This window comes from Polyodon spathula, chromosome 7 (assembly GCF_017654505.1).
Source record: "Polyodon spathula isolate WHYD16114869_AA chromosome 7, ASM1765450v1, whole genome shotgun sequence".
Classification (NCBI taxonomy): Eukaryota; Metazoa; Chordata; class Actinopteri; order Acipenseriformes; family Polyodontidae; genus Polyodon; species Polyodon spathula.
In genome coordinates this window covers 6,188,525-6,212,958 of record NC_054540.1, presented here as the reverse complement: position 1 = coordinate 6,212,958, position 24,434 = coordinate 6,188,525, and the positions used below count along the sequence as shown (strand labels likewise).

Genomic DNA, 24,434 nt, shown 5'->3' with positions numbered 1-24,434 from the left:
TTATTTTAAATTGATCAAAATGACTGCGGCCCTTAAACGAGAGTGGCCTTTATTAATAATACTATGTTTTACAAATGCTGCAATATGTTATTAGGGTATTTAAGGCATTTTAGAAGCGGCGCGTGAGAGGCTTCAATCTGCAACACTTTACTCCTGTGTTTTTGGGGCTTGACTGTAGTACATTTACTGACAGTTACCGAGAGCCTACTAGGTGGGAGTTGGGAGGTCAGGGAGTACTGTACCAGAGAATCAGAAGTTTGTATTGGTTGTTAAGGGGCGGGACAATGCTGGTGTCGCAGTTCAGTCCAAGAATGTGACGTAGATGTTTTTCTGCACCAAAAATTACCTCAGATTATTAGCTTGATTTCTGTAAAAACTCAATATATCCTACTCGGTTATTTTTTTTTTTCTCACTGTAACTTGCTTGTTTGTAATTTCTCTGCAAGAGAACTTGAAACTTAATCTTATCACAGATAGTAAGCACATTGTTTTTATTTGTACGGGATTGAGTACGGGAATGACAATTGAACTGAAAACAAAACAACAAAACCAACTTCAGAAGGACCACTATTCTGTACGTTGTTTATCTTGGATTTTCTTTCAGAACTGTACCATAAAATAAAATGTGCTTACTATGTGTGTGTAGACTAGTTTGTAGTTTACTTGCTAGACTCAGGCTCCAGTCTCTTCAGGGGCGTTACATAAGAACATAAGAACATAAGAAAGTTTACAAACGAGAGGAGGCCATTCGGCCCATCTTGCTCGTTTGGTTGTTAGTAGTTTATTAATCCCAGAATCTTATCAAGCAGCTTTTTGAAGGATCCCAGGGTGTCAGCTTCAACAACATTACTGGGGAGTTGATTCCAGACCCTCTCGATTCTCTGTGTAAAAAAGTGCCTCCTATTTTCTGTTCTGAATGCCCCTTTGTCTAATCTCCATCTGTGACCCCTGGTCCTTGTTTCTTTTTTCAGGCTGAAAAAGTCCCTTAGGTCGACACTGTCAATATCTTTTAGAATTTTGAATGCTTGAATTAGGTCGCCACGTAGTCTTCTTTGTTCAAGACTGAACAGATTCAATTCTTTTAGCCTGTCTGCATATGACATGCCTTTTAAGCCAGGAATAATTCTGGTTGCTCTTCTTTGCACTCTTTCTAGAGCAGCAATATATTTTTTATAGCGATGTGACCAGAACTGAACACAATATTCAAGATGAGGTCTTACTAGTGCATTGTACAGTTTTAACATTTCTTCCCTTGATTTAAATTCAACACTTTTCACAATGTATCTGAGCATCTTGTTAGCCTTTTTTATAGCTTGCCCACATTGTCTAGATGAAGACATTTCTGAGTCAACAAAAACTCCTAGGTCTTTTTCATAGATTCCTTCTCCGATTTCAGTATCTCCCATATGATATTTATAACGTATAATGTACATTATAAATGTCAGTGTTGCACATCTATTTGTTTACTGTGTGTGTGTGTTTTAGTAGGGTGGAGAAAAAAATACCTTACTATTTCTTTATTGATAGCCTCGTTTATTTGAGGGCGGCCTCTATTATAAAGCTGATATATGACTGCGGCATCAATACGAGGGCGTCTTTAATACGAGGACGGCGCCAAATTGAATTAATACGTTAAATATATTTAGAAATAAAAAAGTAAAAGTAGATGCTCCGATACCTTCGATTATTAGACCCAGACTGAAAAAGCTCTCGAGGATTTCAGGCGATATGCCCGCTTACTCACAGATTATCTCGATGCTGAACAGTGGAGTGGAAGAACTACTGTGATTGACAAAATAAACAAATCGTACTCTACATAATCAGTACTATAACAATGAAGCCATTCACATGCACCCATACTATAAACACCATGACACTCAAAATGTTATGATACAAGTATCCTGGTCTATAATGCCAAGAATAGCACAATCTATTTATTACAATAGTGATTATGTTATGGCAAGTGTCCATCTCAGTTTCCAGACTGAGGTTTTTAAAAGGGATAGCTTCTACTGTATTCATTCTCACTTGTTTTGATTTCGCTATGTAATTTTTAGTTTATCTAATGAATCTCACAGTGTGAGCATTATTTTAATCTTCTACCGTTTTCAGAGTGATGAGCTTTCTGACTAACCTATGAGCTCCATTAAGAATCTGAAATCTGCTCAATTGAAATTGAGGTGGTGCTCACTATAAAAGTTCCCCTCTGCAACTCTAAATCAGTCTTCTTCTCTTAATGGAAAAGGCACTACCAAGTAAAATGTTTTCCGTGCCAACTGATGTATTCAGAACCACCAATCTTCTCTAGTTTACACTAACATAGTGACAGAGTAGAGCACATTCTTTCCTTTATGTGGCATACCCATCATATCTTCTATGCTTTCAAAGTCACAATCAAAATCAGTTGGCTTGCCCTATATATTATATATATATATATATATATATATATATATATATATATATATATATATATATATATATATATACACACACACACACACACACACACACACACACACACACACACACACACACACACAACATTAGGAACACCTTCCTAATATTGAAGTGCACTCCCTTTTGCCCTCAGAACAGCCTCAATTCGTCAAGGCATGGACTCTACAGGGTGTTAAAAGCGTCCCACAGGGATGCTGGCCCATGTTGACTCCAATGCTTCCCACAGTTGTGTCAAGTTGGCTGGTAGGGGATCTCTACTCCGAACAGCTAGTTCTATCTCATCACACAGATGCTCAATTGGACTGAGATCTGGTGACTGGGTAGGCCACTGCAGTAAGCTGAATTCACTGTCATATTCATGGAACCATTCCTGGACAATCCTAGCCTTGTGGCATGGGGCATTATCCTGCTGAAAATATCCATTAGCAGATGGATACACTGCTGCCATGAAGGGATGCACCTGATTGGCAATGATGTTCAGATATCCTGTGGCATTCAAATGTTGCTCCACTTTTATCAAGGGGCCCAATGTGTGCCATGAAAACACACCCCACACCATCACACCACCACCACCAGCCTGCAATGTTGACATGCGGCATGATGGATGCATGTAGTCATGTTGTTTTCTCCATACCCTAGTCATCCCATCAGCGTGAAACAGCAGGAACCGAGATTCATCAGACCAGGCAATGTTTTTCCAATCCTCCAGTGTCCAGTGTTTTCGTTCCTTAGCCCACTGCAACCGCAGTTTCGTGTGTTTTGCTGAAAGAAGTGGAACTCTGTTAGGTTATCGGCTGCCATACCCCATTCGTGTCAAAGTACGACAAGTTGTGAATTATTTTATGGGTCTTTCTGCATCAATGTTGTACTGGACTGTAAGTTGACTAACTGTAGCCCATCTGTTTCTCTACAATTTGTGTCAGCCTCCTTTGGCCTCTTTCATCAATGAGCCGTTTTCAACCACTGGCCTGCAGTTGGCTGGATTTCCTTTGGGTGGTGGACCATCCTTGATACACAGGGGATATTGCTGAGCGTGAAAAACCCAGCAGCGTTGCTGTTAACACACTCAAACCGACACGCCTGGCACCTACCATACCCCGTTCAAAGGCACTTAAATCTTTTGTCTTGCCCATTTACACTCTGAATGGCACATTTACACAAGCCATGTCTCAATTGTGTCAAGGCTTAAAAATCCTTCTTTAATCTGATTCCCCTTCATCTACACTGATTGAAGTGGATTTAACAGGTTACGTCAATAAGGGATCATAGCTTTCACCTGGATTCACCTCGTCAGTCTATTTCATGGAAACAGCAGGTATTCCTAATGTTCTGTACACTCAGAGTATATATTATATATACAGTGTATGTGTGTGTGTGTGTGTGTATATATATATATATATATATATATATATATATATATATATATATATATATATATATACACACACACACACACACACACACACACACACACATATACACATATATATATATATATATATATATATATATATATATATATATATATATATATATATATACATATACATACACACACATACATACATACATACATACATACATAGAGGAGAGAAAGAACAGAATTCAAAAACAACAAACAGCTCTATATCCAAGGACAATCAAGATCCAACAGGATACTCAACTATAACTAGAAATTCGTCATGAAGAGGAGAAGTAATTGTAAGTTGAAAACTCAATATTTTAATAATTAGCAACAATGTTTGGACTTAGCGAGGGAAACTACTGTTGAGCATGTCCATCCTGTTTCACTGTGCCAGTAAAGCTTTGTGTAATGGTACACAATGATGACAATCTATCTTGCTTAACTCCCCTCTTGTTAAACTACCCACATTCAGTGTTTGCAGCATGGTGCACATTAATATTCTTTCGCTATGAGCCATTAGTCTCTTCGGACCACACATACTGTGGATGATTAGGGTTTGTCTTCTGGATGTCTGCCAGTCCTTAAAGACATGTAACACAGAGGGTGCATTTGCAGTGTAGGAAACAGGTGCAGCGACGAGTTGGGCATCTAATATCATGCCCCTTCCATCCATTTTACAGCCACCGAACTGACAGCTAAATCCCTTAGGTCTTTACACTGCAGCGTTTTAGATGATCTGATGACTGATGATGTCCAAAACTTTAGAAATAAGGACAGAACAAATATATTTACTTTAAAAAATAACTATGTGAACCAAAACGTTTTTAAAAAGAAAACATTATTTAAATAACTTTGGGAATTAGCTTTACCTATGAACTTTGCTTGGCCCACTTGCAACTGTCATGAACAGATTTAAGGTTATTCTCAAATCAAATCTAGTCGGTACTAGGGTGAGGTATCACTATACCCACCGGCCTTATAAATCACTGCAATTTACTCAGTAAAAATGCCCTGTCCTCATTCCCGCATTCCCACATAATCCAATCGCTTCCTCTCTGCAGTGCTTTCCCCCGGCCTTCAACAATAATGCATTTTCTGTAACTAATAACCGTCCTCTCCTGATTATCATGTTTCCATCCTTCCTCAGGAATGTGGGTCTTCCAGAGGTTGGCTGGGAGGTAAGTCTGGATAACACATCATTTAACACACAATCCCAACCAATAGTTCTAGCAGGCTAACTTATTAACAAGGAATGACATGGATGAGTACATGGATGTCAAGTCTGTAAGTGTTGACTGCATCTTGTACCTTTCATCAACCTTTAACCCATTTAATTATACATGTCTCGCTTAGTCTCAATTTAGTACACTTAAAGCGTCACACAGCCCCATGTGTTGCTATATCTGTTTAAATAACGTACCTGTAATTTTTATTTTCATTGTTAACATCTTGACAACTTTTTACACTTATAAATTTAAATATAATGAGTAAGAACAAGATACACATTTAAACTTTAAATAGAATATGTAAGAACAAAATATATACATAACCCTTTGTTGTATTTGTGGATTTCTGTAGACGTTTTTACGTTATATATATAAGGGAAGTTATATCAGCAGATGTATTGCGAATATCAATGTACATGACTACAGGAACAGATTTTTTTCAATACAGATTACTTATAAAATAGATATATGCAATAATAACGCAAAGCAACACAATATAACTTTTATGTTTCATACTTGCCTGTTTTTTGCTGTCCAAAACTCCAAACTTGTCCTAGCTCTTTAAAGCATGTTTAACGTATTGTATAATTTGGTTGGTCTAGCATGATATTCACCAAACACCTCCCCATTCTCCTCCCCAAAATACTTACTTACTGCCTGGCAAAGTGTTTGTAGAGATCCTGTCTGTCGAATTGCCATAGCCTGCATTAGTGCTAGCAGCAAGACTAAACCTATACCTCCTGAATTTCAATAGAGAGTATATGCTCGCCTCCAGAGAATCGTCTGCCCCGGAAACGTATTGGACAACTTTATTCTCAATACATCCACTGGGGTTCCAGCTGTTAGACAGCATAGACAGCAGCTGCCCCACAATCCGGTAATTCTGCAGGTAGCCCGGCACCACGTCTGGTCGGGTCCAACTTAAGGTGACACTTGTTGACGGAATTTTGGTTATATTTAGATCCTTAGGAGCACTTGGGACTAGGGGGAATAGAAATTAACATGTTGTTTGCAACAAGGAGTTGAGGGCATGCTTTTTAAAATATTATATTTATAGTCAGCAACTGTTCCACTGAAATGTCCTTCAGCTTGTTTTACAGCCAGTCTATTGCATGGGCTGTCCAGTAAATCATGGATGATATATATTGGGCAGCACATTCCTGGACTACATGACTGGTGTCCCTACTGTAATGCCATACCTGCATAACCCATAAAAAAACAAGGCTATTTCACATGTGGTTGCCCATGGTACTGCACTTGTTGGCACACCCAATACAGAAAAAGCTTCGGGCCTAAGCAGTTGCAAGTCTTGCAAGGGGAGTTTTTTTTGTTCCTCAATTCACTTGGGAATGAATGCTTGTTCATTTTTTCTTTTTTTTCAAATCAGTTTTGGGGACTACTTTGATGATGCATGTGTTTTGACGTCACTTAACAAATACTTTTTAAAAGACAATAATGTCGAAATGTGTCAATAAGGAGGTCTTCGATATAGAGGATTGCAAGTCAGTGTTAATGGTGGATTACATTGTAGACAGAAAAGCAGAAACTAAAAATATCTCGCTTCCACACCTCAGCAACAGCTGCACGCTTTTCTGCTCTATCTTGGTCTATATAATGAGACAACCTATGACCCTGCTCTTGCTTCGTCACACAGGCTTGCTTCTGATTTGCAAGGCTCTTAGAGATCTGGATCATGGTGATTGCATATTCCAGGTGGTTCTTTGTGATCGTCTGATGATAGTCTGTTGTCAGTTTTTGCTGTCCACCTTTAATCCATGGCTGGAAGAGCTTTCTGTAACTATGCCCTCAAGTTGTGGAATTCGCTACCTGAATCTATCCGTCTGGCTAATTCAATTGGATGTTTTAAAAAGTAGATTAAAAACATTAACTTTTTAATGTGGCATATTATTGTTTTGTTTTTTTTCTCTGTATATAAAGTGCTTTGTGATGACTGTCATAAAAAGCGCTATATAAAATCAAATCGTATGGTATTGAAAATTCTATACAATTTGAGTTTTAAATATAGGACTGTACAGTCTGGTGTTCATTGTGCCAAATTGTGAAACAAATTTCTGTACCCTGAAGGTTAAATTTAGACCACCAAACTAATTTCACTTGAGAGCTCTATGACTGTTTTAAGGATATTTTGTTAAAGTTTTTTTTTTTTTTTTAAAGCACATTAGTTTATTCATTACTGAATGTATTAATCAACCTAAGATAATTAAAGAAAAAAATTTTTAAGAAAGCATTCTTTAAACAGGCTTTTAAGTTATTGGGGCCCCAGCACTTAAACGCAGGATTCCATAGGTGAAAGGTTAATCTGTCCTTAGATCCCTATTTTTTTCCCCTATGCCAAAGGTTCCCAACCTGTGCTATGTGAACAGATTCCAGGTGGTCTCTAAATAACCATTAATCTACTGTTCCACTGCTTTGGCTGGTTTAACTAGAATGGTATAGAACAATATCTCTGCGGGAACCTTGTTGCATTAATGAGCTGATTATCTACTTAACTTTTTCTAACATGCACAATATACAGCTTGTGCAGCATTCTGTACAAACTTTCTTGTTTGAGATTATATAATGTTGAGTCACCTTATACTATGACACAAACAGTCATTTATCCTTCAACCTCTAGCCTCCAGCATTTGTAAAGTCATGAATAACTCTTCAGAATGAATGCTACACCTGAACTGTCTAACCACATATGGTGTAAATCAGTTAGAACCATACTACACTTCCTAAAACAGTCACGCAGCTTTTCTCCATTCTATCAACATGACTACTGGTATGACACACGGTGATAAAGAGTTAGCATCATCAACACCTCCTGTAGGGCCAAGTGCAGATATTTCCAATACTGCACCTTCAACCAGATGGGTCCATTTCAACCTCATGAAACTTGAGCACAGATGCTATTGTAACTAATGAGAAGCAGCTGCTATTGCACTGTTCAAGAGCGCTTGTTTAGCTAGCTATGTAAAAAAAAAACATCATCTTACAGGAACATCATTTCTAAAAGGAAAAACTACCTCTCTGATCTGTTTAGGATCTCCCTCCATTGTAGTCAGATTTACCAAGACCCTTAATAAGGTAATAATGCAAGGGAGCATTTAGCAAGAGATATGTGTGCATCAGGTGTACATTTACTGGGAGAACACTTCACTTTCTATACTTGATTGTACCGATACAACTTCTTGTGGATAAAGCAACAATTGTCAAAAAACAGCATTACTGAAAAGAAAGATGAACAGCATGAACCTGCAGGGGACTAGCATTTGTCAGTATCCGGTTTAGGATACAAATGTGCTGAAATATTTTCTGCTTAAGCGAGGCCCTTCAGCATGAAACCGAAGACATGTGCAGCTTCCCGTGGACTTCACGATAGCTTGTGTATCACTACCCTACACCCCCCTGTGAAAATACTCTCTTATTTTATTTCATAATTTTATTTTATGGCTTTAAAGCTGTGTTCTGCAAAAATTCCTAATAATCTTTTGACCTAAATGATCTTGGTGGAAAATGCAGGGCCAGTACAATGAGTAATGAAACTAATTCCTCTTTAGTTCCAAGACTGAGATAAATGCACTGGGAATGACTCAATCCTGGCTTGAGAAGTATGACTAATACTAGATGGCTAATAACTTGGAACCTTTTCTTACTTATTTCATACCAAAACTGTGAATCTCAGATACAAAAAAAGCAGCATAAGAATGATTTGGAACTGCTAGTAAAGCTGAATCAGTCACCATATAATCTGTACAGTTTCATTATTCCACAAACCATATCCCTGAAGTCCAGCCATGGAAGCAAACTTGTACAATAAAACCAGGTGAGTTTCTCCTAGTGAAACTCTGTGCAAAGATGGAACATATACCTCAGATGTATTATAAATATTGCATACTAGATATACATATTTGAGTATTGTTAAGCCACTATTTCATTACCAAGAGTGATCATTCACATGTTATTTTCTGTTATTCTATAAAGAAAGTCCCTTACCTGATTCTGGTAATGTCTCGGCAAAGCATGTCTGGTCTTTTCCTATGCCAGCAGAAGTGGCAGCTATTACACGGAATGTATAAGTGGTATTTGCCAGCAGTTCTCGAACAGTGTACACATTGTCAGATGGATTTAATTCCTGGGCACCCTCTCCAAATTGTATACTATAATGGGTGATTACTCCATTTGAATTAGTTGGAGGATCCCACTGGATCAGAACAGATTGCCAGCTTGTCCCAATGCAGTGCAGATTTTGAACAGCATCTGGAACTGTAAAAAAAAAAAGTTATATATATATATATATATATATATATATATATATATATATATATATATATATATATATATATATATATATATAAAATAAAACAAGCCAATTGCACACTGCCACTAGACCTGAGAACGTTGTAAGAAAGCTTATTCATTCAGTCACCCAAACAAATTCATGATGAAATAATAACAACTGCCGAGTACTTTTTGTTATACATCAGTTTAATGGAAAGCCATAAAAACTTCTGCCATACGACAGAGTAGTGTCTAAAATGGCTATCCCGTAAGCCATCATGCGGTTCCCAGGGTGCATCAAAGATGGGTATGTCAAGAAAATTTCTAATGGAGTCTACAGGAGCAGTACTAGAAGTACACTTCAACAGGATATCAAAAAGTATGAAGCGAAATAGTGACTTCCCCAACACAACAATGAAAGAGTATGTTGAAACACAGAGATCAGAGAGACTTCTTGTGTGCAACCTCATATACATATGTAAATGCTCACATACCTGACTTGTTTGTTAATAAACCGACATAGTTACTGAACAGATTTCCATTCCCAGCTTTCGTGAATGTTGACACACTGATTAGGTTTAAATCCTGTTAAGAGTGTGTCTGTGAAGAGTCCTGATGTATTCTTGAAATAAAAGATAAAGTTATGCGGATTGTAAGTCACAATGCAATTCATTTTCTTTACCAGTATCAAATAAACTAGATAAAAAGTCATCACAAAACCCACTTAAAATTAAGGAAATACCTTGTATGATATTGTTTGGCTGTTGTTTTCAAATATTTTGAAGCTGTAGATCTGCACAACTCCATCTGGTTCAGGACTAGGATCCCATCTTAACCAAACTGTATCTGCTGTGTGGTTAACCATTACCAAGTTTTGTGGAGAAGCGGATAGTTCTATGAAATAAACATATACAACATTCATTTGTACTTTCAGTGCTTAAGTGTAATCTCTTATACAAGCTTATAAAAACAAGGCTGTCCTGCTTCATCTGTGTACAGCAGCTGTGTAGCTGAAGGGCCTGGACCTTTACTTGTCTATGCATTAATTGACACATTGTAATTTGTGGACGGCAAAAGATCCGACAAAATCAGGCTTGTACTTGAGGTACTGGAGGAACTGGTGCCTGTTGGTCCATGGATCACGAGGATGCACAATAATATGTTTCCATTTGGCTGGGCAGGGGGGTTCCAGAAGAGTTGGATAGAGGTTGCTGTAAGGTTTTTATATGTGGTGATCACTGGAGGTGTTTCTGGAGCTGGAAATCAGTAATACAACAAAGCAGGAACCAGTTAGTGCAAAGCATTCTGGGGAGGTGCTGGCAATTTTTTTTTTTTTACTGCAGGGTGACAGTTTAGATTGGCTTTCTATAAAAAGCAAGAGTGGCAATTTTGGTAGAATTACATTCGTCATCATACTTGTAATGTAGCACAATCAGGATTGTGGTGGGGTCAATTTAGGACACTGGACTGTGGATTAGGTAATGCCCAGTGTCCTAAAGGTGGCTACATTTAAAAGTGGTGCTTGTGGTGATAATTGTCTGCACCCCATATAAACTATAATACATACAGTACACACACAAACAAAGCTTTAAACAGAATAACCAGATTTGAACGTTTCATTTCGCTAGGCAGTTTAAATGAAAATGCCAACATACTGTCTTCGTCAGTTCTGATGTATAAGGCTGCTATTGTATTTTCAGAGAAGCCTGCAGCTGTTGCGAGGGTAACTTTCAAAATGTAGCCAGTATACTTCTGGAGATCCTCAATCAATAAGTTTGTTTTATTGGTAGTGCCCTCCGATATAGGAATGGCCATCTGAGAGCCCCACAGAGAAACATGGTAAAACAATTTTCCGTTTGGGGAAGTTGGTGGAAACCAACTTACATTTATCATTGTTGACGAAAGATTTTGGTAGGTGAGATTGTATACAGATCCACCTGGAACTGAAGATTAAATATAAATATTGATACAAAAAAAAAACACACATGGACCAAATTCATGAAAGATTATTGTGCACAGAAATAGGACTTCAACATATTAACAAATGCCAGGGGCTCTATTCATAATGCACCAATATTCTGGTAAATGCATGTGTGCACTAACAACTTTAAAATGGTCCTTGTGTCTAAAAACAGTGCTACGTTTAACAAGCAAGCACCTGTTAATGATGAAGGTTTGGGATTAATATGAATAGGTGTGGAATCATTGTTGATTGATGTTTACTCATGTTAATTCAATATGAAAGCAGATATAAATATGTAAATAAACATTTAAATTCCTGTTTCCTTGTTATAAAGTATCATACAATTAAAACCATTAGTCTTAGAATCCCACAACAGCTCAAACAGCAGTCAGAAGGCACCTTCCCTTGTTTCCCTTTCCGAGGACAGCCACATCCCTACTAGCAGTATCCAGCATATTAAAGACTGAGTCCTCAACACTGCAGCTATCAATACTGTAGTGCTGACATGCAGCATCGTCATGTTTGTTATTCAACTGCCTTATTATTTGCCCCAAATTGCACAATGCATTTGTTTTACATATCCAGATGGGATCATAAAAAACAAAAAGGCCTGCACATCAGATGATTACATTTAATGTTTGGTTTGTATTGACTGCGTGTGATTGACTAGTTGACAGGTTTACAAGATGATCCTAATCTTGCCTGCTTTTCACCACTTACTTCAGCTTCAACAAAAGTAAATAACATTGATGGCTTTGCCATTCTAGTTACTTACTGTCTTCAGCAGTCATTACTTTGATGGAGTAGCTGGGTCCTGGTTCTTTGCTGGTACAGGTGCTAATGGTAATACCATAACTAGTATAAGGCCTAAAACCATAATGACTGATAGACACAACAGAAACCTTGGTAGGAAAAACCTGGTAAGTCTGCTTGTTATCCACTGAAAGCTGATTCTTTGTGATATGGCCATTTGGTTTTAAGGTGGAAGCCAGGAAAGCAAGATCCCATTCAATAATCAGGACAGTCAGGTTTTGAATGGAATCTTCAGGAACTGGAACAGAACAGATGACTTTAGCCAGGAAGGATAGCGCCAGATATGACCGACCCTCATACGAACTGCATTTAGGAGGTACAAACAGCCTGTGTATATTAGTAAATTTAACATTACTACAGTATACTGGTGTATTGTCAATATACATGTAATCCACATTTTTGCAAGGGTTAATTTTATGTTGCCACCTACCACTCCCGTCAGTCTAAACTTACAGGATGTTACTGATGTGGTTTCTAGCACAAGCCCTGATCAAAAACAAATGTTGTCCTGACAGTTCTTTAACTTGCATTGCAAAGCTTCCAATTGTCACTTCCAAGACAAACAGTAACGTGTCACTCAGCCAATCTGCATTTCCTTTTCACCTGAACCAGGATCTCTTTGTTAGCTACTGTCCTGTGATGTTCGACATCCTGAACCAATTGTATATTTACACACATCTGGTGAAGAGACATCAGGTGAACTTGTTAAGTGCTAATGACATAATCATCCCTTTAAACAGAGTCCGTGAAAAAGAAAGTGTTTGTATTAGAGAAACCTTACTAAAACAAACTCAAACAAAACAACCTTTACTGTTTCTGTAATTAGTGGTGTAGGACTGGGCAAAGGTGTGAACAGTGGAAAGCGTACTTTCCCAACGCAGCCAGCTCATGTTTCAACCTTCCAAAGCTGGAACTAAGTCCTTCCTGCTGCAAAGATTGATTTACCTTCAGTAAGTGTCTGTTTCAGCTGAAAACCCTACAATCGCATGTTTTGTTTTCAAGTTAGATTTGATGGGGTTTTTAAAATTATATATATATATATATATATATATATATATATATATATATATATAATATATATATATATATATATATATAGTATAGTATATATATATATATATGTGTAATTAAGTGTAATATATATTATTAAATGATGATTGTTCTTGTTGATATGTAGAAATATTAGCCCTAACCATCTCACCTGAATATAAACACCAGAGCTGTAGCTGTAGTAAATTGTGTCCAGCTGGATGATCTCATTAGGGTTGGAAGAATGAGTCCAGAAAACTTGTACTGAAGTAAAACACATGTTAATGTATGAGATGTGTCCTGGAAGGTAGAATGGTGCTGTAAGTGCAAAATGAAAACAAGTTCAAAAAGTATCTATGTTTACAATTAGTTATAGTTATTGTTGTACCCATTCAGTAATCACAGATTTAACCATTCAATGTTGCAGTGATCCAGTAAAGGAAAGACGTTTCTCTTACTGGATCACTGCAAATAATGTCAGCTGATGTTTGTGAGATTAATGTAGAGGTTTAACTATATTTTGCTGCTTTTGACATTAAGGCCTTCCAATATATTTCAAAACAAGTTTCTCTTTGTAAAATATCGTAATAACTATTGTAAATAAGCTACCGTGGAACTTGCAATTATGTTTGCGTTGAAAAGTGATATTGAGTTCAGTATAACCTAAGAGAGATCCTTAGATAGGCCCTGACTTTCCAAGGCAGGCTGGAATGGTACCTGGGCGGAAGGTCAATGTTCTACACTCTAATAATATGCTTATTCAGTACACCCTGCCCTCACCTTCCTCAGAAGTCCTGATGGTGAGGATATCACTTTCCATACCACTGTCGCCTGCTCTTATCCATGTGGTGGCATACACATGGTATTCATTGTTACTGTCCAAGTTCTTCATAACACAGACTTAGAACTATTTCTGTGATCCCACTCCTGCTGTTTTCAAAGATCATCCAAAAAGATTTAAGAAAAAAATATTAACAAGGCTTTGTGGTAGAACAAATGTTAGAAATATAATCCTGGCAATACAAATAAAATAAATACAAAAAAACTATTGACAATCTTACCATACCTAAACCTTGTAACACTGCATTTTTCCATTGGCCTGTATGTGTGGTTTCCAAGGCAACCTCACTATTATTGAATCAGAAAGTTGTTTTGCAGAAAGGGATTGTGGAGGAGAACTTGGAACTGTGATGTATGGAAGACAGAGTTCAAAGGGTTACTTGTGTGGTCAAGTCACAGAATATAATCAGAAGTTTGAATCACCCATTAAACTGTAGATTATTATATTTCAAGTGTACAGGTCTGCCAAGTTATACTACGACAGTAGTGTTAGGAGAAGTTGAAATGTAATGGTATGGAGCTTATTTAGGTGACTAATGTTAGAACATCTGTTTTTATACTGCTATGGTAAAAAACATTTTTTTTTTTTTTTTAATTTCATGAAAATAAACTGAACCCAACACATTCTAATATCACCTGTGTAACCACTGGAACTAATAGTAAAATCCAAAATTACAGTTTTAAATAGCTCTAAATGTCAGTCACATAATACTGTGTGGCTCTTAACAAAACGGGAAAGGTAAACTTAAAAAAAACATCATAATGGGACCAGTGGGAGATGAGATCCCTGTGGAGCAGAACACTGAAGGCTCTCGTAAAAGCTAAGTGTCCCAGGCAATTCAGTGACTGTTAACTGCATCCAACAAGAAACACATTGACACCGATTCTCTGACCTACAGTGCATCACGAGTTTACTATGCTGTACTTTCACCTGCACTGACATGGGTGCAAATCTTACTGTTCTAGTGGGGTTTTAAATCTTATGCCATCTATCCACTGTAAACAAAAAATAATAATAATTAACAAACCCAAAATAACAGTAAACAGTCTGAAGCATATTTGTTCTTGTGTGGGGTTTTAGCATTGTGCTGCTCGTTTTATTAAAGCTGAATAATGCCGAATGATCACTGCTCAGGTTTGTACATGTTTGAAGGGACAGTGTAAGCCTGTGTAAGGGGTAGTGTTGTGTGATGCACTGCCCTCATAGATTCTGACCCCTGCTGTTCACATGAGGCTCTAAGGTTACAGGCAGGAGTTAAGATGCTTACTTGGGGAGTGTATGGCTGCTGGTTTGCATCCAGCCTGTAACATAAGTATCACTCAAGGTACTGCTTGAATGAGTTTATATAAGACATTTCAAGAGCTTAAGATTAAGGGGTACTATAACAGCTATGTTGTCACTGTGTTAACAAAATCGATATTGCAAATTGCTTTGTACAAATTAAAGCATCTGGAACATATTTAGTTAACTGTGCAATTCCTAAATGTGTTTAAGAATTAAACGCTAATAATTAACCTATCTAATCTTACCTTGAATGCTGTGTTATTCATATGAAAGAACCACAAGTTCTTACTAATGGTAATGTAATTCAAAATATGTCAGGATTTATATCTGAAACAGGTATGGATGACAATTTGGTTACCAGAACTCTTGCAGACAGGCAGCAATAAACAATTGACTTTTTTTTTTTTTTTTAGCTTACCATCTTCTCCTGTAAAAATGTAGACAGGTTCATTACAAACTCCCTCACCTTTGCTAGTACTTGCAGTTATTTGAAGAGAAGCAGTAGGTATTTAAACCTGTAAGTGTGAAATTAAAGATAATACAAAATAGCACAACAACAACAAAAAAATCCCAAACCATATTAAAGCGTAAAATATAAAGAACATAAAGCACACATGAGAACGTATCGAGGAGCAGGAAATTGGTTTGCAGTTTCATTCCGTGATGTCATGTAAATGAAATACTACTTTATGATTCCATTTGGAAGCCCTGGAAGAAATGAGATATCTACTGCAGTCGTTAAGAGCAACGTGTATGTGATATTCTCTGGTAAGCTCTCAGGTGCTGTAATAATGACATATTATGTTTATAGACTAATTCTACAAGAACATACCCTTTCAAGATATCCTCCCATTAGATCAAGATGTCTCACCTAGGAACTTTGAACAATCTTTCCCCTGGGATGCATGGTAACCTGATTTAAACAAGCACTCTTACTACAGTATATGATTTCTTGTGCATCCATCAGTGGCAGAGTGTTGCAGGGAGGGCAGGCCAATTGTTACCCTCGGGTGTACCAGATATTCTTGGAGCTTAGACATGATCCAGGATTTGATGACAAACAGAAAATGATATAAAGCACATTTAAAACAACACGAAAAATACATTAGTTAAGATGTGCACCTCATTTATACCCAGTTGTTCTTTAAATCACGTTACTGTTTTCACCTAGGTTACTGGGAGACAAACTGCATTCACATGAAGATTACCATCTTGTCCTGTCCAGACAAACAGAACTTTACTTGTCTGGCTGGCATTCCCCAGGGCTGTGCTGCCAGTTGCAGTTACAAAGCAGTCACTATACTTCTGAAGGTCACTAATGATCACAAAGAGGCCAGCAGAGTTGGTATGGTGATGATGAACAATGACACCGCCCACAAAGGAGACTGTAGGACTGAATCTTGCCAGTAGAAAACAAATGGGTGGAAACTGTAGGAGAAAAACAAAGATTGATGACAGAAATAAAATCCTGTCCTATATGTTGGGAAAAAACATTTGTTCTTCTTGCATTATCAGTTTTGTACATTGTACAAAGTCAGTCAAGTCTCCTTATCTGAGGACCCATGGGGCATAATCATCATATAAGAATATTGCATATGTTATGTTTATGAAAACTCCTTGAACTTTTTTCATGGGTTTGTAGAGTAATGACCACCTGTTACCAAACAGATAACAAAAACTGTTTAGGAGAGCAATACAGATTGCTGATGTGTCAGTGACTCAAACATGAGTATGCATGAATTAACACATCATTTCCCAATGGAGACATTTTGAATACATATAAAGTAAACATCTGTTCATGACAAATTCCACACTTATTCATATTAAACCTGTTATCAACACCAATTCACCATGAATGTAATGCTTTGTACCTGATGTCAATTATACCTTAATACATAGGATTACCCAAATAGTTTCCTGCTGTTACTACAGTAACTTACCATCTTCCACAGTTATCACATTTACAATGTCACTGGTCTGGTTTCCATTTCCATACTTGGTGTTAGCCGACACTGTTACCCAGTATTGTGTATATTTCCTCAGGTTGGATAAGATCGCTGTAGTGCTGTTACTGCTGATGTTGAGAGAGTGGGATGCATTCCAGTATTCTACAGTGTAAGATAATATAATGCCATTGGCATGCACTGGGGATATCCATGAAACTTCTACCTTGGTGGAACTAATATTCTTATATGTCAAATAAAATGGTGGACTGCCAGGAGCTGTAGGAATCAAAGATTAATAATATTAGCAAAAAATTGGCCTTGAATACTTATACAGTATAACTTTTACTTTTTATGTACCCCGTTTATTGATCGAAACAATAGGCTTTTGCTATACAAGCTAAATACCAAATGAAAAGGTTCTGGAAAGTCTCTAATCAGACCAGATTGGTCTTTAAAAGTGTACAGCACTGTTATTGTACGACAGTAAATCACAATGTATTTAATATACAAAACACTTTAAACCAGTGTGCAAGGTTCAAGCTGAAAGCCTGATTAACATGAATAAATCTGTGCTTACCGTCTTCACCAGTCAAAACCTTCAACACTGAGGATGTTTGGTTTCCATGCCCATATCTGGTATATGCTCTTACAGAGATGTTATAGACTGAATGTGGTTTTAGGTTCTGAAGTGTAACGGTTGTCGTTGTGCTGTTCTTTGTATTGACTTCTGTGTCAATAGCATACGCAACTTTGTAATATGTAATAATGCCATTGGGCTTTTCTGGGGGTAACCAGCTAATGACAGCAGTAGAGGATGTAACATGTTGAACAGTGAGGTTTTGAGGAGAAGATTCTGGTTCTGTAAGACAGACACATACATAAATAAATAAATACATAATAGAAAATGATCTTCATTGCTTGCATCCATCATTTGTATTTACTGGCAGTCCTTGTTTGTTTATAAATCAATACTGTAGTTTAACTACATACAGGCAAAGTGGAAAACGGAGTTCAATTCTTAAACAGTTTGTGTTTTAAACACATTTTAACTCCTAGCTTGATCATAGTGCAACTGTTCAATGTTTTCAAGTACTTTAAAGTCTGATTCACAAATACTTAAATCTTCTTCATAGTTCAGAAGCTTTAAACCAGGTAGCCATATCTATATTGTTTCTACAGAAATAAATTTGAGCGCAGTAAAACAGAATAAAGCATTGATAGTACCGTCTTCCATGGTTCTAGCAAAGACGTCATCTTGTTCAGAAAGAGAGCTTTCACCCACACCAGTAGATGCAGCTACTCGCAGTTTGTACTCTGTATACTTCTTCAGTCCTGGAAGGGAATCAGGGTTTTATTTGACATGATGTTAGGTAGTATAAAAGAGCAATGGAGGTAGTTAAAACATTGAGCTATCCAAATGTTCCTAATATATACTGTTACTTCTAAACAATGCCGGAGTCAGTCCTTGGGTATTTATAATTCATTTCACTGCACAGTGATTTTAGTGTCGCTGGTGTTGTCTGTATATTTGACCTTTTCTTGGTTTTTATCAAGTAATGAATTACTGTATAAGGCCGTGAGATTCTGGGCTTAAAGCTATGTTTGACCTCGTACTGGCTGTATTATTAAATTAAGATGTAAAGAACGCCCAACTGCCCAATGATAACTAAGGTATATACTTAAGGGTTGTGCAGATAAAGTATACAAGATGGATCATATACATGCTGGGTCTCTAACTGGATGTCTCACTGTCAGAGTACCATCTTGTCATCAGATGTAGCATTACCTGTTATGATGATACTGGTTTTATTGGTGATTCTGTGAAAGGCTTCCTTAGTGAGCAGCTCCATTCCATAGACTGTAAAATGTGTAATCTTGCCATTGGGGTTGATAGGTGGTTCCCAAGACACCAGAATTGAGGTTGAGGTTATATTTTGATAATAAACTCTGTGAACCGAACTTGGCACTGAACAAACAAAAACATGTTAGAGATACAACAGCTGCTAGGACAACTCAACTACATTGACTGTAATTTTGTTTCATATTGTATAATTCAACTTTTTAACCATACCCTGTTCCCTCGTTTTCACACTGATATTGGTTGATGGCCCTTCTCCAACTTCGGTAGAGGCAGTTACACTAAACAAGTACTCAGTGAAGGGAATCAGAGTCTTAATAACATGTGACATCTGTACTGCAGAGAGATTGGTGACCAGGATACTTGTAGATCCTGCTGTAAATCAGAAACACAGCAGAATGTACCATATTTCACATTAAGTAATACTAATCTTAACAAACAAGGAAAACAACAACCCAATGCAAGCCATGCAAATAACAACTATTAAAAACTACGCTATTTTGAAGGCATTTATTGCAATGCAACTCAAATAAGAATGTACACATGGAGCTCTTTAAAAAAAAAAAAAAAAAATAATAAAAAAAAATTACTAGATGCTTTGGGATCATATGCCAAAGACTGAGCAGGTTATCTAAAACCCTCCAATATAAACATTCCAGGTTCTGCTTACACAGTCATAAAGACACATTCCTTGTAAAGGTAAAGAAACATTAAACTGACACAGCACAGCAAGTGAGTATACTAATGACATCACCGCGTCACAGGGTCAGCTCCACCTGTCCCTCTCCATGCAGCGGGGCGGTGAGTATATCAAGGACTTGTTTACCTCCAGTGACATTTGGAAAGCCATTACCCAGAGCTCTCGGGGAAGTGGGAGGCTGTGTGGGACTTGAGTGTAGGGAAGAAGCCTCAGCCTCTCCACCTGCCTTGACAACTGTAATAACTGATCTTAAGGCTCTTCGCTGCGGTGGCACAGTTTCTGTAGGTAACGATCCAGATGGCGCTGTGAAGTCAGTAATCTGAGTAGTGCTGGAGCCGGTGGAGGGCAGTGAATAGACAGTGTTATATAACCATGTGCTTGAACTCTCTGCAATCGAGGAGGTCTGTGTCTGTGTGGCCGTTAGTGGGGTTCGTGTGGTTGACGGCATGCTTCTCTCCAACGCCCCTGAAGTGGTGCTCATTTTGTCAGTGAGGAGGGGTGTTTTAGCTGATAAAGAGTAGGGTGGAGTAACTGAAGAAACTGGCGATTGGGACGATGAAAATAAGTCTGCCGAGCCTTCCTAAAGGTTAGTTAGTACGGCAGTGTCCTTCTTGGAAGGCAGCTTTAACATACCATCACTGACTACTGTTGAGTCATTTAAATCCTAAAAGAAAAAGAAAAAAAATCTGTATCAATACACAGTATGTTTTTAGTACTTTTAGAAAACAAGCTTATCTGATTTTCTAATCACATATAGTATAAAGTTTCTCATATAGGGAATGTAATTAGTACTAGCTAAAGTAGTTTCAGACTGGTCTATCAGTTTCATTCTTAAATAAATATCATATCAAAAAGTCTATTCAAAGCATTTTTTTAAGTATCACAATTACTGATATTGCCTTGCTACAATAGAGAACTCCGACTGGCAAGCAAATGTTGTTAATGTGGTTTATAAAAAAAACCAAAATAAAAACCATTTTGTTAAATAAGAGATGTGCAAAAACAGCAACATTGTAGGCCTGAAAATTATAAACAAAATATTTCAAAGAGATTTTTAATCCTGAATGTGAACTGAACCAACATAAGACCAGGTCAGTTATAAGGAATACATTTCTCCTGAGCATCCCTGCAGAGATAATTATATTACCTTCTTATTATAAAAGCAAGCTCACAAAAAAACCACACACACACACACACACACACACACACACACACACACACACACACACACACACACACACACACACACAATGTAAGCACATTTTAAACAGATGCATGAAAGTGTGAATCACATTAGATAATACTGGGCAAAAGTGTGAATGTCCTCACAGCTGTATTAGCAAGAGGCTGGGAAAAAGAGGAGGTGGCCAACCACTGCTAAATACTATAAACAAAAAGATGGATCTATGAAACCAATGGGAAAATACCTCTGTTTTTCCTGTGAGTGTAATGTTTTGCACAAGAATGCCAGGAGGTGTTATGAAAACCAAAATCCTATATTGGGTAATAATTCCATTTGGCTGCAGTGGGCTTTTCCATGACAGCTTCACAGATGTAGAATCGACTGCTGATGCTTTCAAATCGTTCACCGCACTGGGAGCTGAAAAATATGGAAAATATTTATTGCAAAGAATGATCAGCTGTAACTTGCACATATTTAAATAATACCACTGCATCGATAACTTCAAAAACAAAGTTCACTGGTCAGCTAATCTGCAGTAAAAAAGGAAACCAGTTGGGGTGTTGCAATGTAAGACTGTATTGTTAGGTAAGAAATTAAAATAACATCTGCTAATAAATAAATTAATAAACAAACAAGTGTAATTTACCATAAACCAATAAAACAGGCAAAATGCATTTGCTTGTTTTTAATCTGTCTGTTAGTGCCACCTACTGGCAGAGTTTACCTTAACTAACCTATCTGTCACAAGGGGGCACTAAACATTCAATAGAAGCGCTTGTGCAGGACTTTTTTTCTTCTTGCCACAATTGCAATAAATAAGTAGATAATGAAAGAAGAAACCCTTTTGTAAAATGCAGAAACTTACTGGAATTTAAAACAGACCATTGACATGAATCTACTGCATATTACACAGTGTTTCAATTCAACCTATTTTTATTATAACTGCAGTACAGCATTAAAAGTGTAAAACCAAAGCAACCCTATTTTTTGTTTGGTTTTTGTCTTTGTTTTTACATCAGGATATGCTAATATTTTAAATAGAAACCTATAGATAAACGGCTTCATCTTGGACCGTTGCAGTAGACCACATGGACTGATTGCAGCTAGACCATTAGAAAGAGTTTGAACTACAACACCTCCAGTGATTAGGTACAAGAAACTGTTAATATGTAGTGTTGTCTTTGCACTGTGTATTCCAAACTGAAGTATAAAATACATGCAAAGAACAAGAAAGATCTTCAACAGAAGAAAGGGGGGCAGTGATAACATTACAAGTGCTATTTAAAGGCACTAGTAATCTGGACTGTAGCGCTCTTTCGAGTACTCAGTAACTTACCTTCTGCTGGAGTTATGAGGGTTACATTGGTCTTTGGTCCAGGCCCTGCAAAAGTCTCAGCTCCAACAAACACTGTATATGTCGTATATGGTGTAAGGCCAGAATAGGTGAATTTTAGGTCCCTGGTGCTGTTGTCAAAGATGTGACCTAAATGCAAAAGTATAAAATTGAACATGACTAACAGTGGTTTCCATTTCTTTGTGTGTATCGCAACAGGCTGCCGTTTTTTTTTTTTTTTGTTTTGTTTTCACATTTGCTGCATTAATAATCGTTGTTAAGTTTTAAATAAATCAACAAATAATGAAATATTAAAAAGGTCAGACTTTCAATTTACGGTGCTGTGGAGTGGGCAACATGTACAATGTTCAAATGATGGCTGTCTTTTTTAAGAAAGTATTTCATTTTGATTGCGGTGGTGGTAATACACCAGGGTAAGGGTGGGTAAACTACTAAAATATAGAATCCTGTTTCCAACAACAACCCAGTGCCTCTACATTAAACCACATTGCCTCAATGGTTCGGATTCCAGATGACTGGATATCTAAACGTATTAGATACTGTAACTAAACAAACGTACACTAACGTATCATGCTCCTTTTCACCTTCTGCAGCATAACTAGACAGGGTGGTGAATGAATGCACTGAGCTGTGGACTGAGATTATGGAGTTCATGGGATTACAGTTGATAGAGCTTGTACACACTAAACATGTGTGTGTGTGTGTATCAGACCCAGAGGACCTAGTTATAACACTTAATATGTGGTTTAAGTGCTAAGGAGAACACGAATGAGAATGTTTCTATAGGAAAAACATTTGAACATGGACGTAGCATGGTAATAATGATAGAGGGATTAAAATGTAGGAGAAATTAGAGTAATTTCCACATTTTTAAGTGATTCTGAAAGGCTAGTCACTATTACCATTTGCATTATGGTTTTCAAATTCTATATAAAATAGAAACACACTGTGAACATAGGCAAACAGAACAGAAAATTAGCCAATATCTATAATACAGTAATCTTATTATAGAGCCACAGGAGTTAAGTTTGATAGAAAATACTCAGGGACATTTCAACAGTTCAGATAAAGGGGGTTCTACTGTAATATGTGTCTTGTGTTCTGTCCTAAACAAGTCTAACACAGTAGATAGCTTTTTTTAAAGTGTTTACCTGACGGCCCGTACAGCTCGATCCTATAGTTGAACTTTCCTGTTTGAACAGTTGGAGGATCCCAAGAAATTGTGAAAGATTTTGAGGTGATGTTCCACTTTGCAATGCTTTGGGGTGGGTCTTCAGGAACTGAAAAACAAAAAAATCAAGAATTTATATTATAATGCTTAACTTTGAAATGAACAAATAAGTTCAAGCATGTGAGATAGGAATGTATAACCACATCAAATACACCACCATGCTTCCACAACTGTCCTATTGAATGTTGGTGGGTGGCATAAGGTAAAATACAGAACATATACAGTAGTATTGACTTCGATAAGCCTTGCACTATGCTTTTACTATTGTAAACTGTTATAAGGGAAACATCACATTCTTCTGTTAAAACTCATACAATCATTTTTTTTTCAATTTTCAATCATCATGTTACTTAAAAAGACTGACTCTTATATGAGGTCAAGCTTACAGTGACAGAGACATTATCAGAAAAGTTGTTTTTTTTAACTAGAGCTCAGACAGACCTAACATTTAAAGTATGCTGTATGCTTCCTTCTAAACTTAAACAAACAAAAAAATAGCCTATTCTGTTATTGTTGTTACCATCTCTACAAAGGACAGCTGCCAGGGCAAACAATAAACTCAATATAACAGTGTCTTGCTCCTTATCAAGATCTCCTTGTAAGTGAAAACATTGCTGCCATTCTTTTTGTGATTGCATGTCAGACAAAACTTCCCTTCATGACTATAAAAGCAATATATCTCCGTTCTGCACAATATTGAAGAGCACTGCATGTTCCAGTACAAGCAGTAATACAGATAGGAGTTACTACTCACTTCAGCAGGTCTCCTTCATTTAGATTCCACATGTTAACATACCTTTGACTCTAGTTTCTTAAAGCGGTTTCACAAAGACCAGGTGTCTTCAGTTAAAAATGTTTCA

General features: G+C 37.2%; 1 protein-coding gene across 1 annotated transcript in view; it reads right to left on the bottom strand.

Annotated features, from left to right (window-relative positions):
• The window catches only part of LOC121318996 (phosphatidylinositol phosphatase PTPRQ-like), a 47,741-nt gene that overhangs the window by 22,851 nt on the left and 456 nt on the right, over nucleotides 1-24,434 (bottom strand). Inside the window, 19 exon segments of the mRNA XM_041256233.1 lie at nucleotides 5,743-6,069; nucleotides 9,088-9,357; nucleotides 9,867-9,946; nucleotides 9,948-9,994; nucleotides 10,115-10,266; nucleotides 10,473-10,628; nucleotides 11,028-11,315; nucleotides 12,111-12,451; nucleotides 16,619-16,730; nucleotides 17,243-17,524; nucleotides 17,826-18,107; nucleotides 18,473-18,580; nucleotides 19,035-19,214; nucleotides 19,320-19,481; nucleotides 19,933-20,313; nucleotides 20,389-20,470; nucleotides 21,234-21,406; nucleotides 22,326-22,472; nucleotides 23,495-23,623. Of these exon segments, the coding sequence (XP_041112167.1) occupies nucleotides 5,743-6,069; nucleotides 9,088-9,357; nucleotides 9,867-9,946; nucleotides 9,948-9,994; nucleotides 10,115-10,266; nucleotides 10,473-10,628; nucleotides 11,028-11,315; nucleotides 12,111-12,451; nucleotides 16,619-16,730; nucleotides 17,243-17,524; nucleotides 17,826-18,107; nucleotides 18,473-18,580; nucleotides 19,035-19,214; nucleotides 19,320-19,481; nucleotides 19,933-20,313; nucleotides 20,389-20,470; nucleotides 21,234-21,406; nucleotides 22,326-22,472; nucleotides 23,495-23,623 (3,699 nt within the window).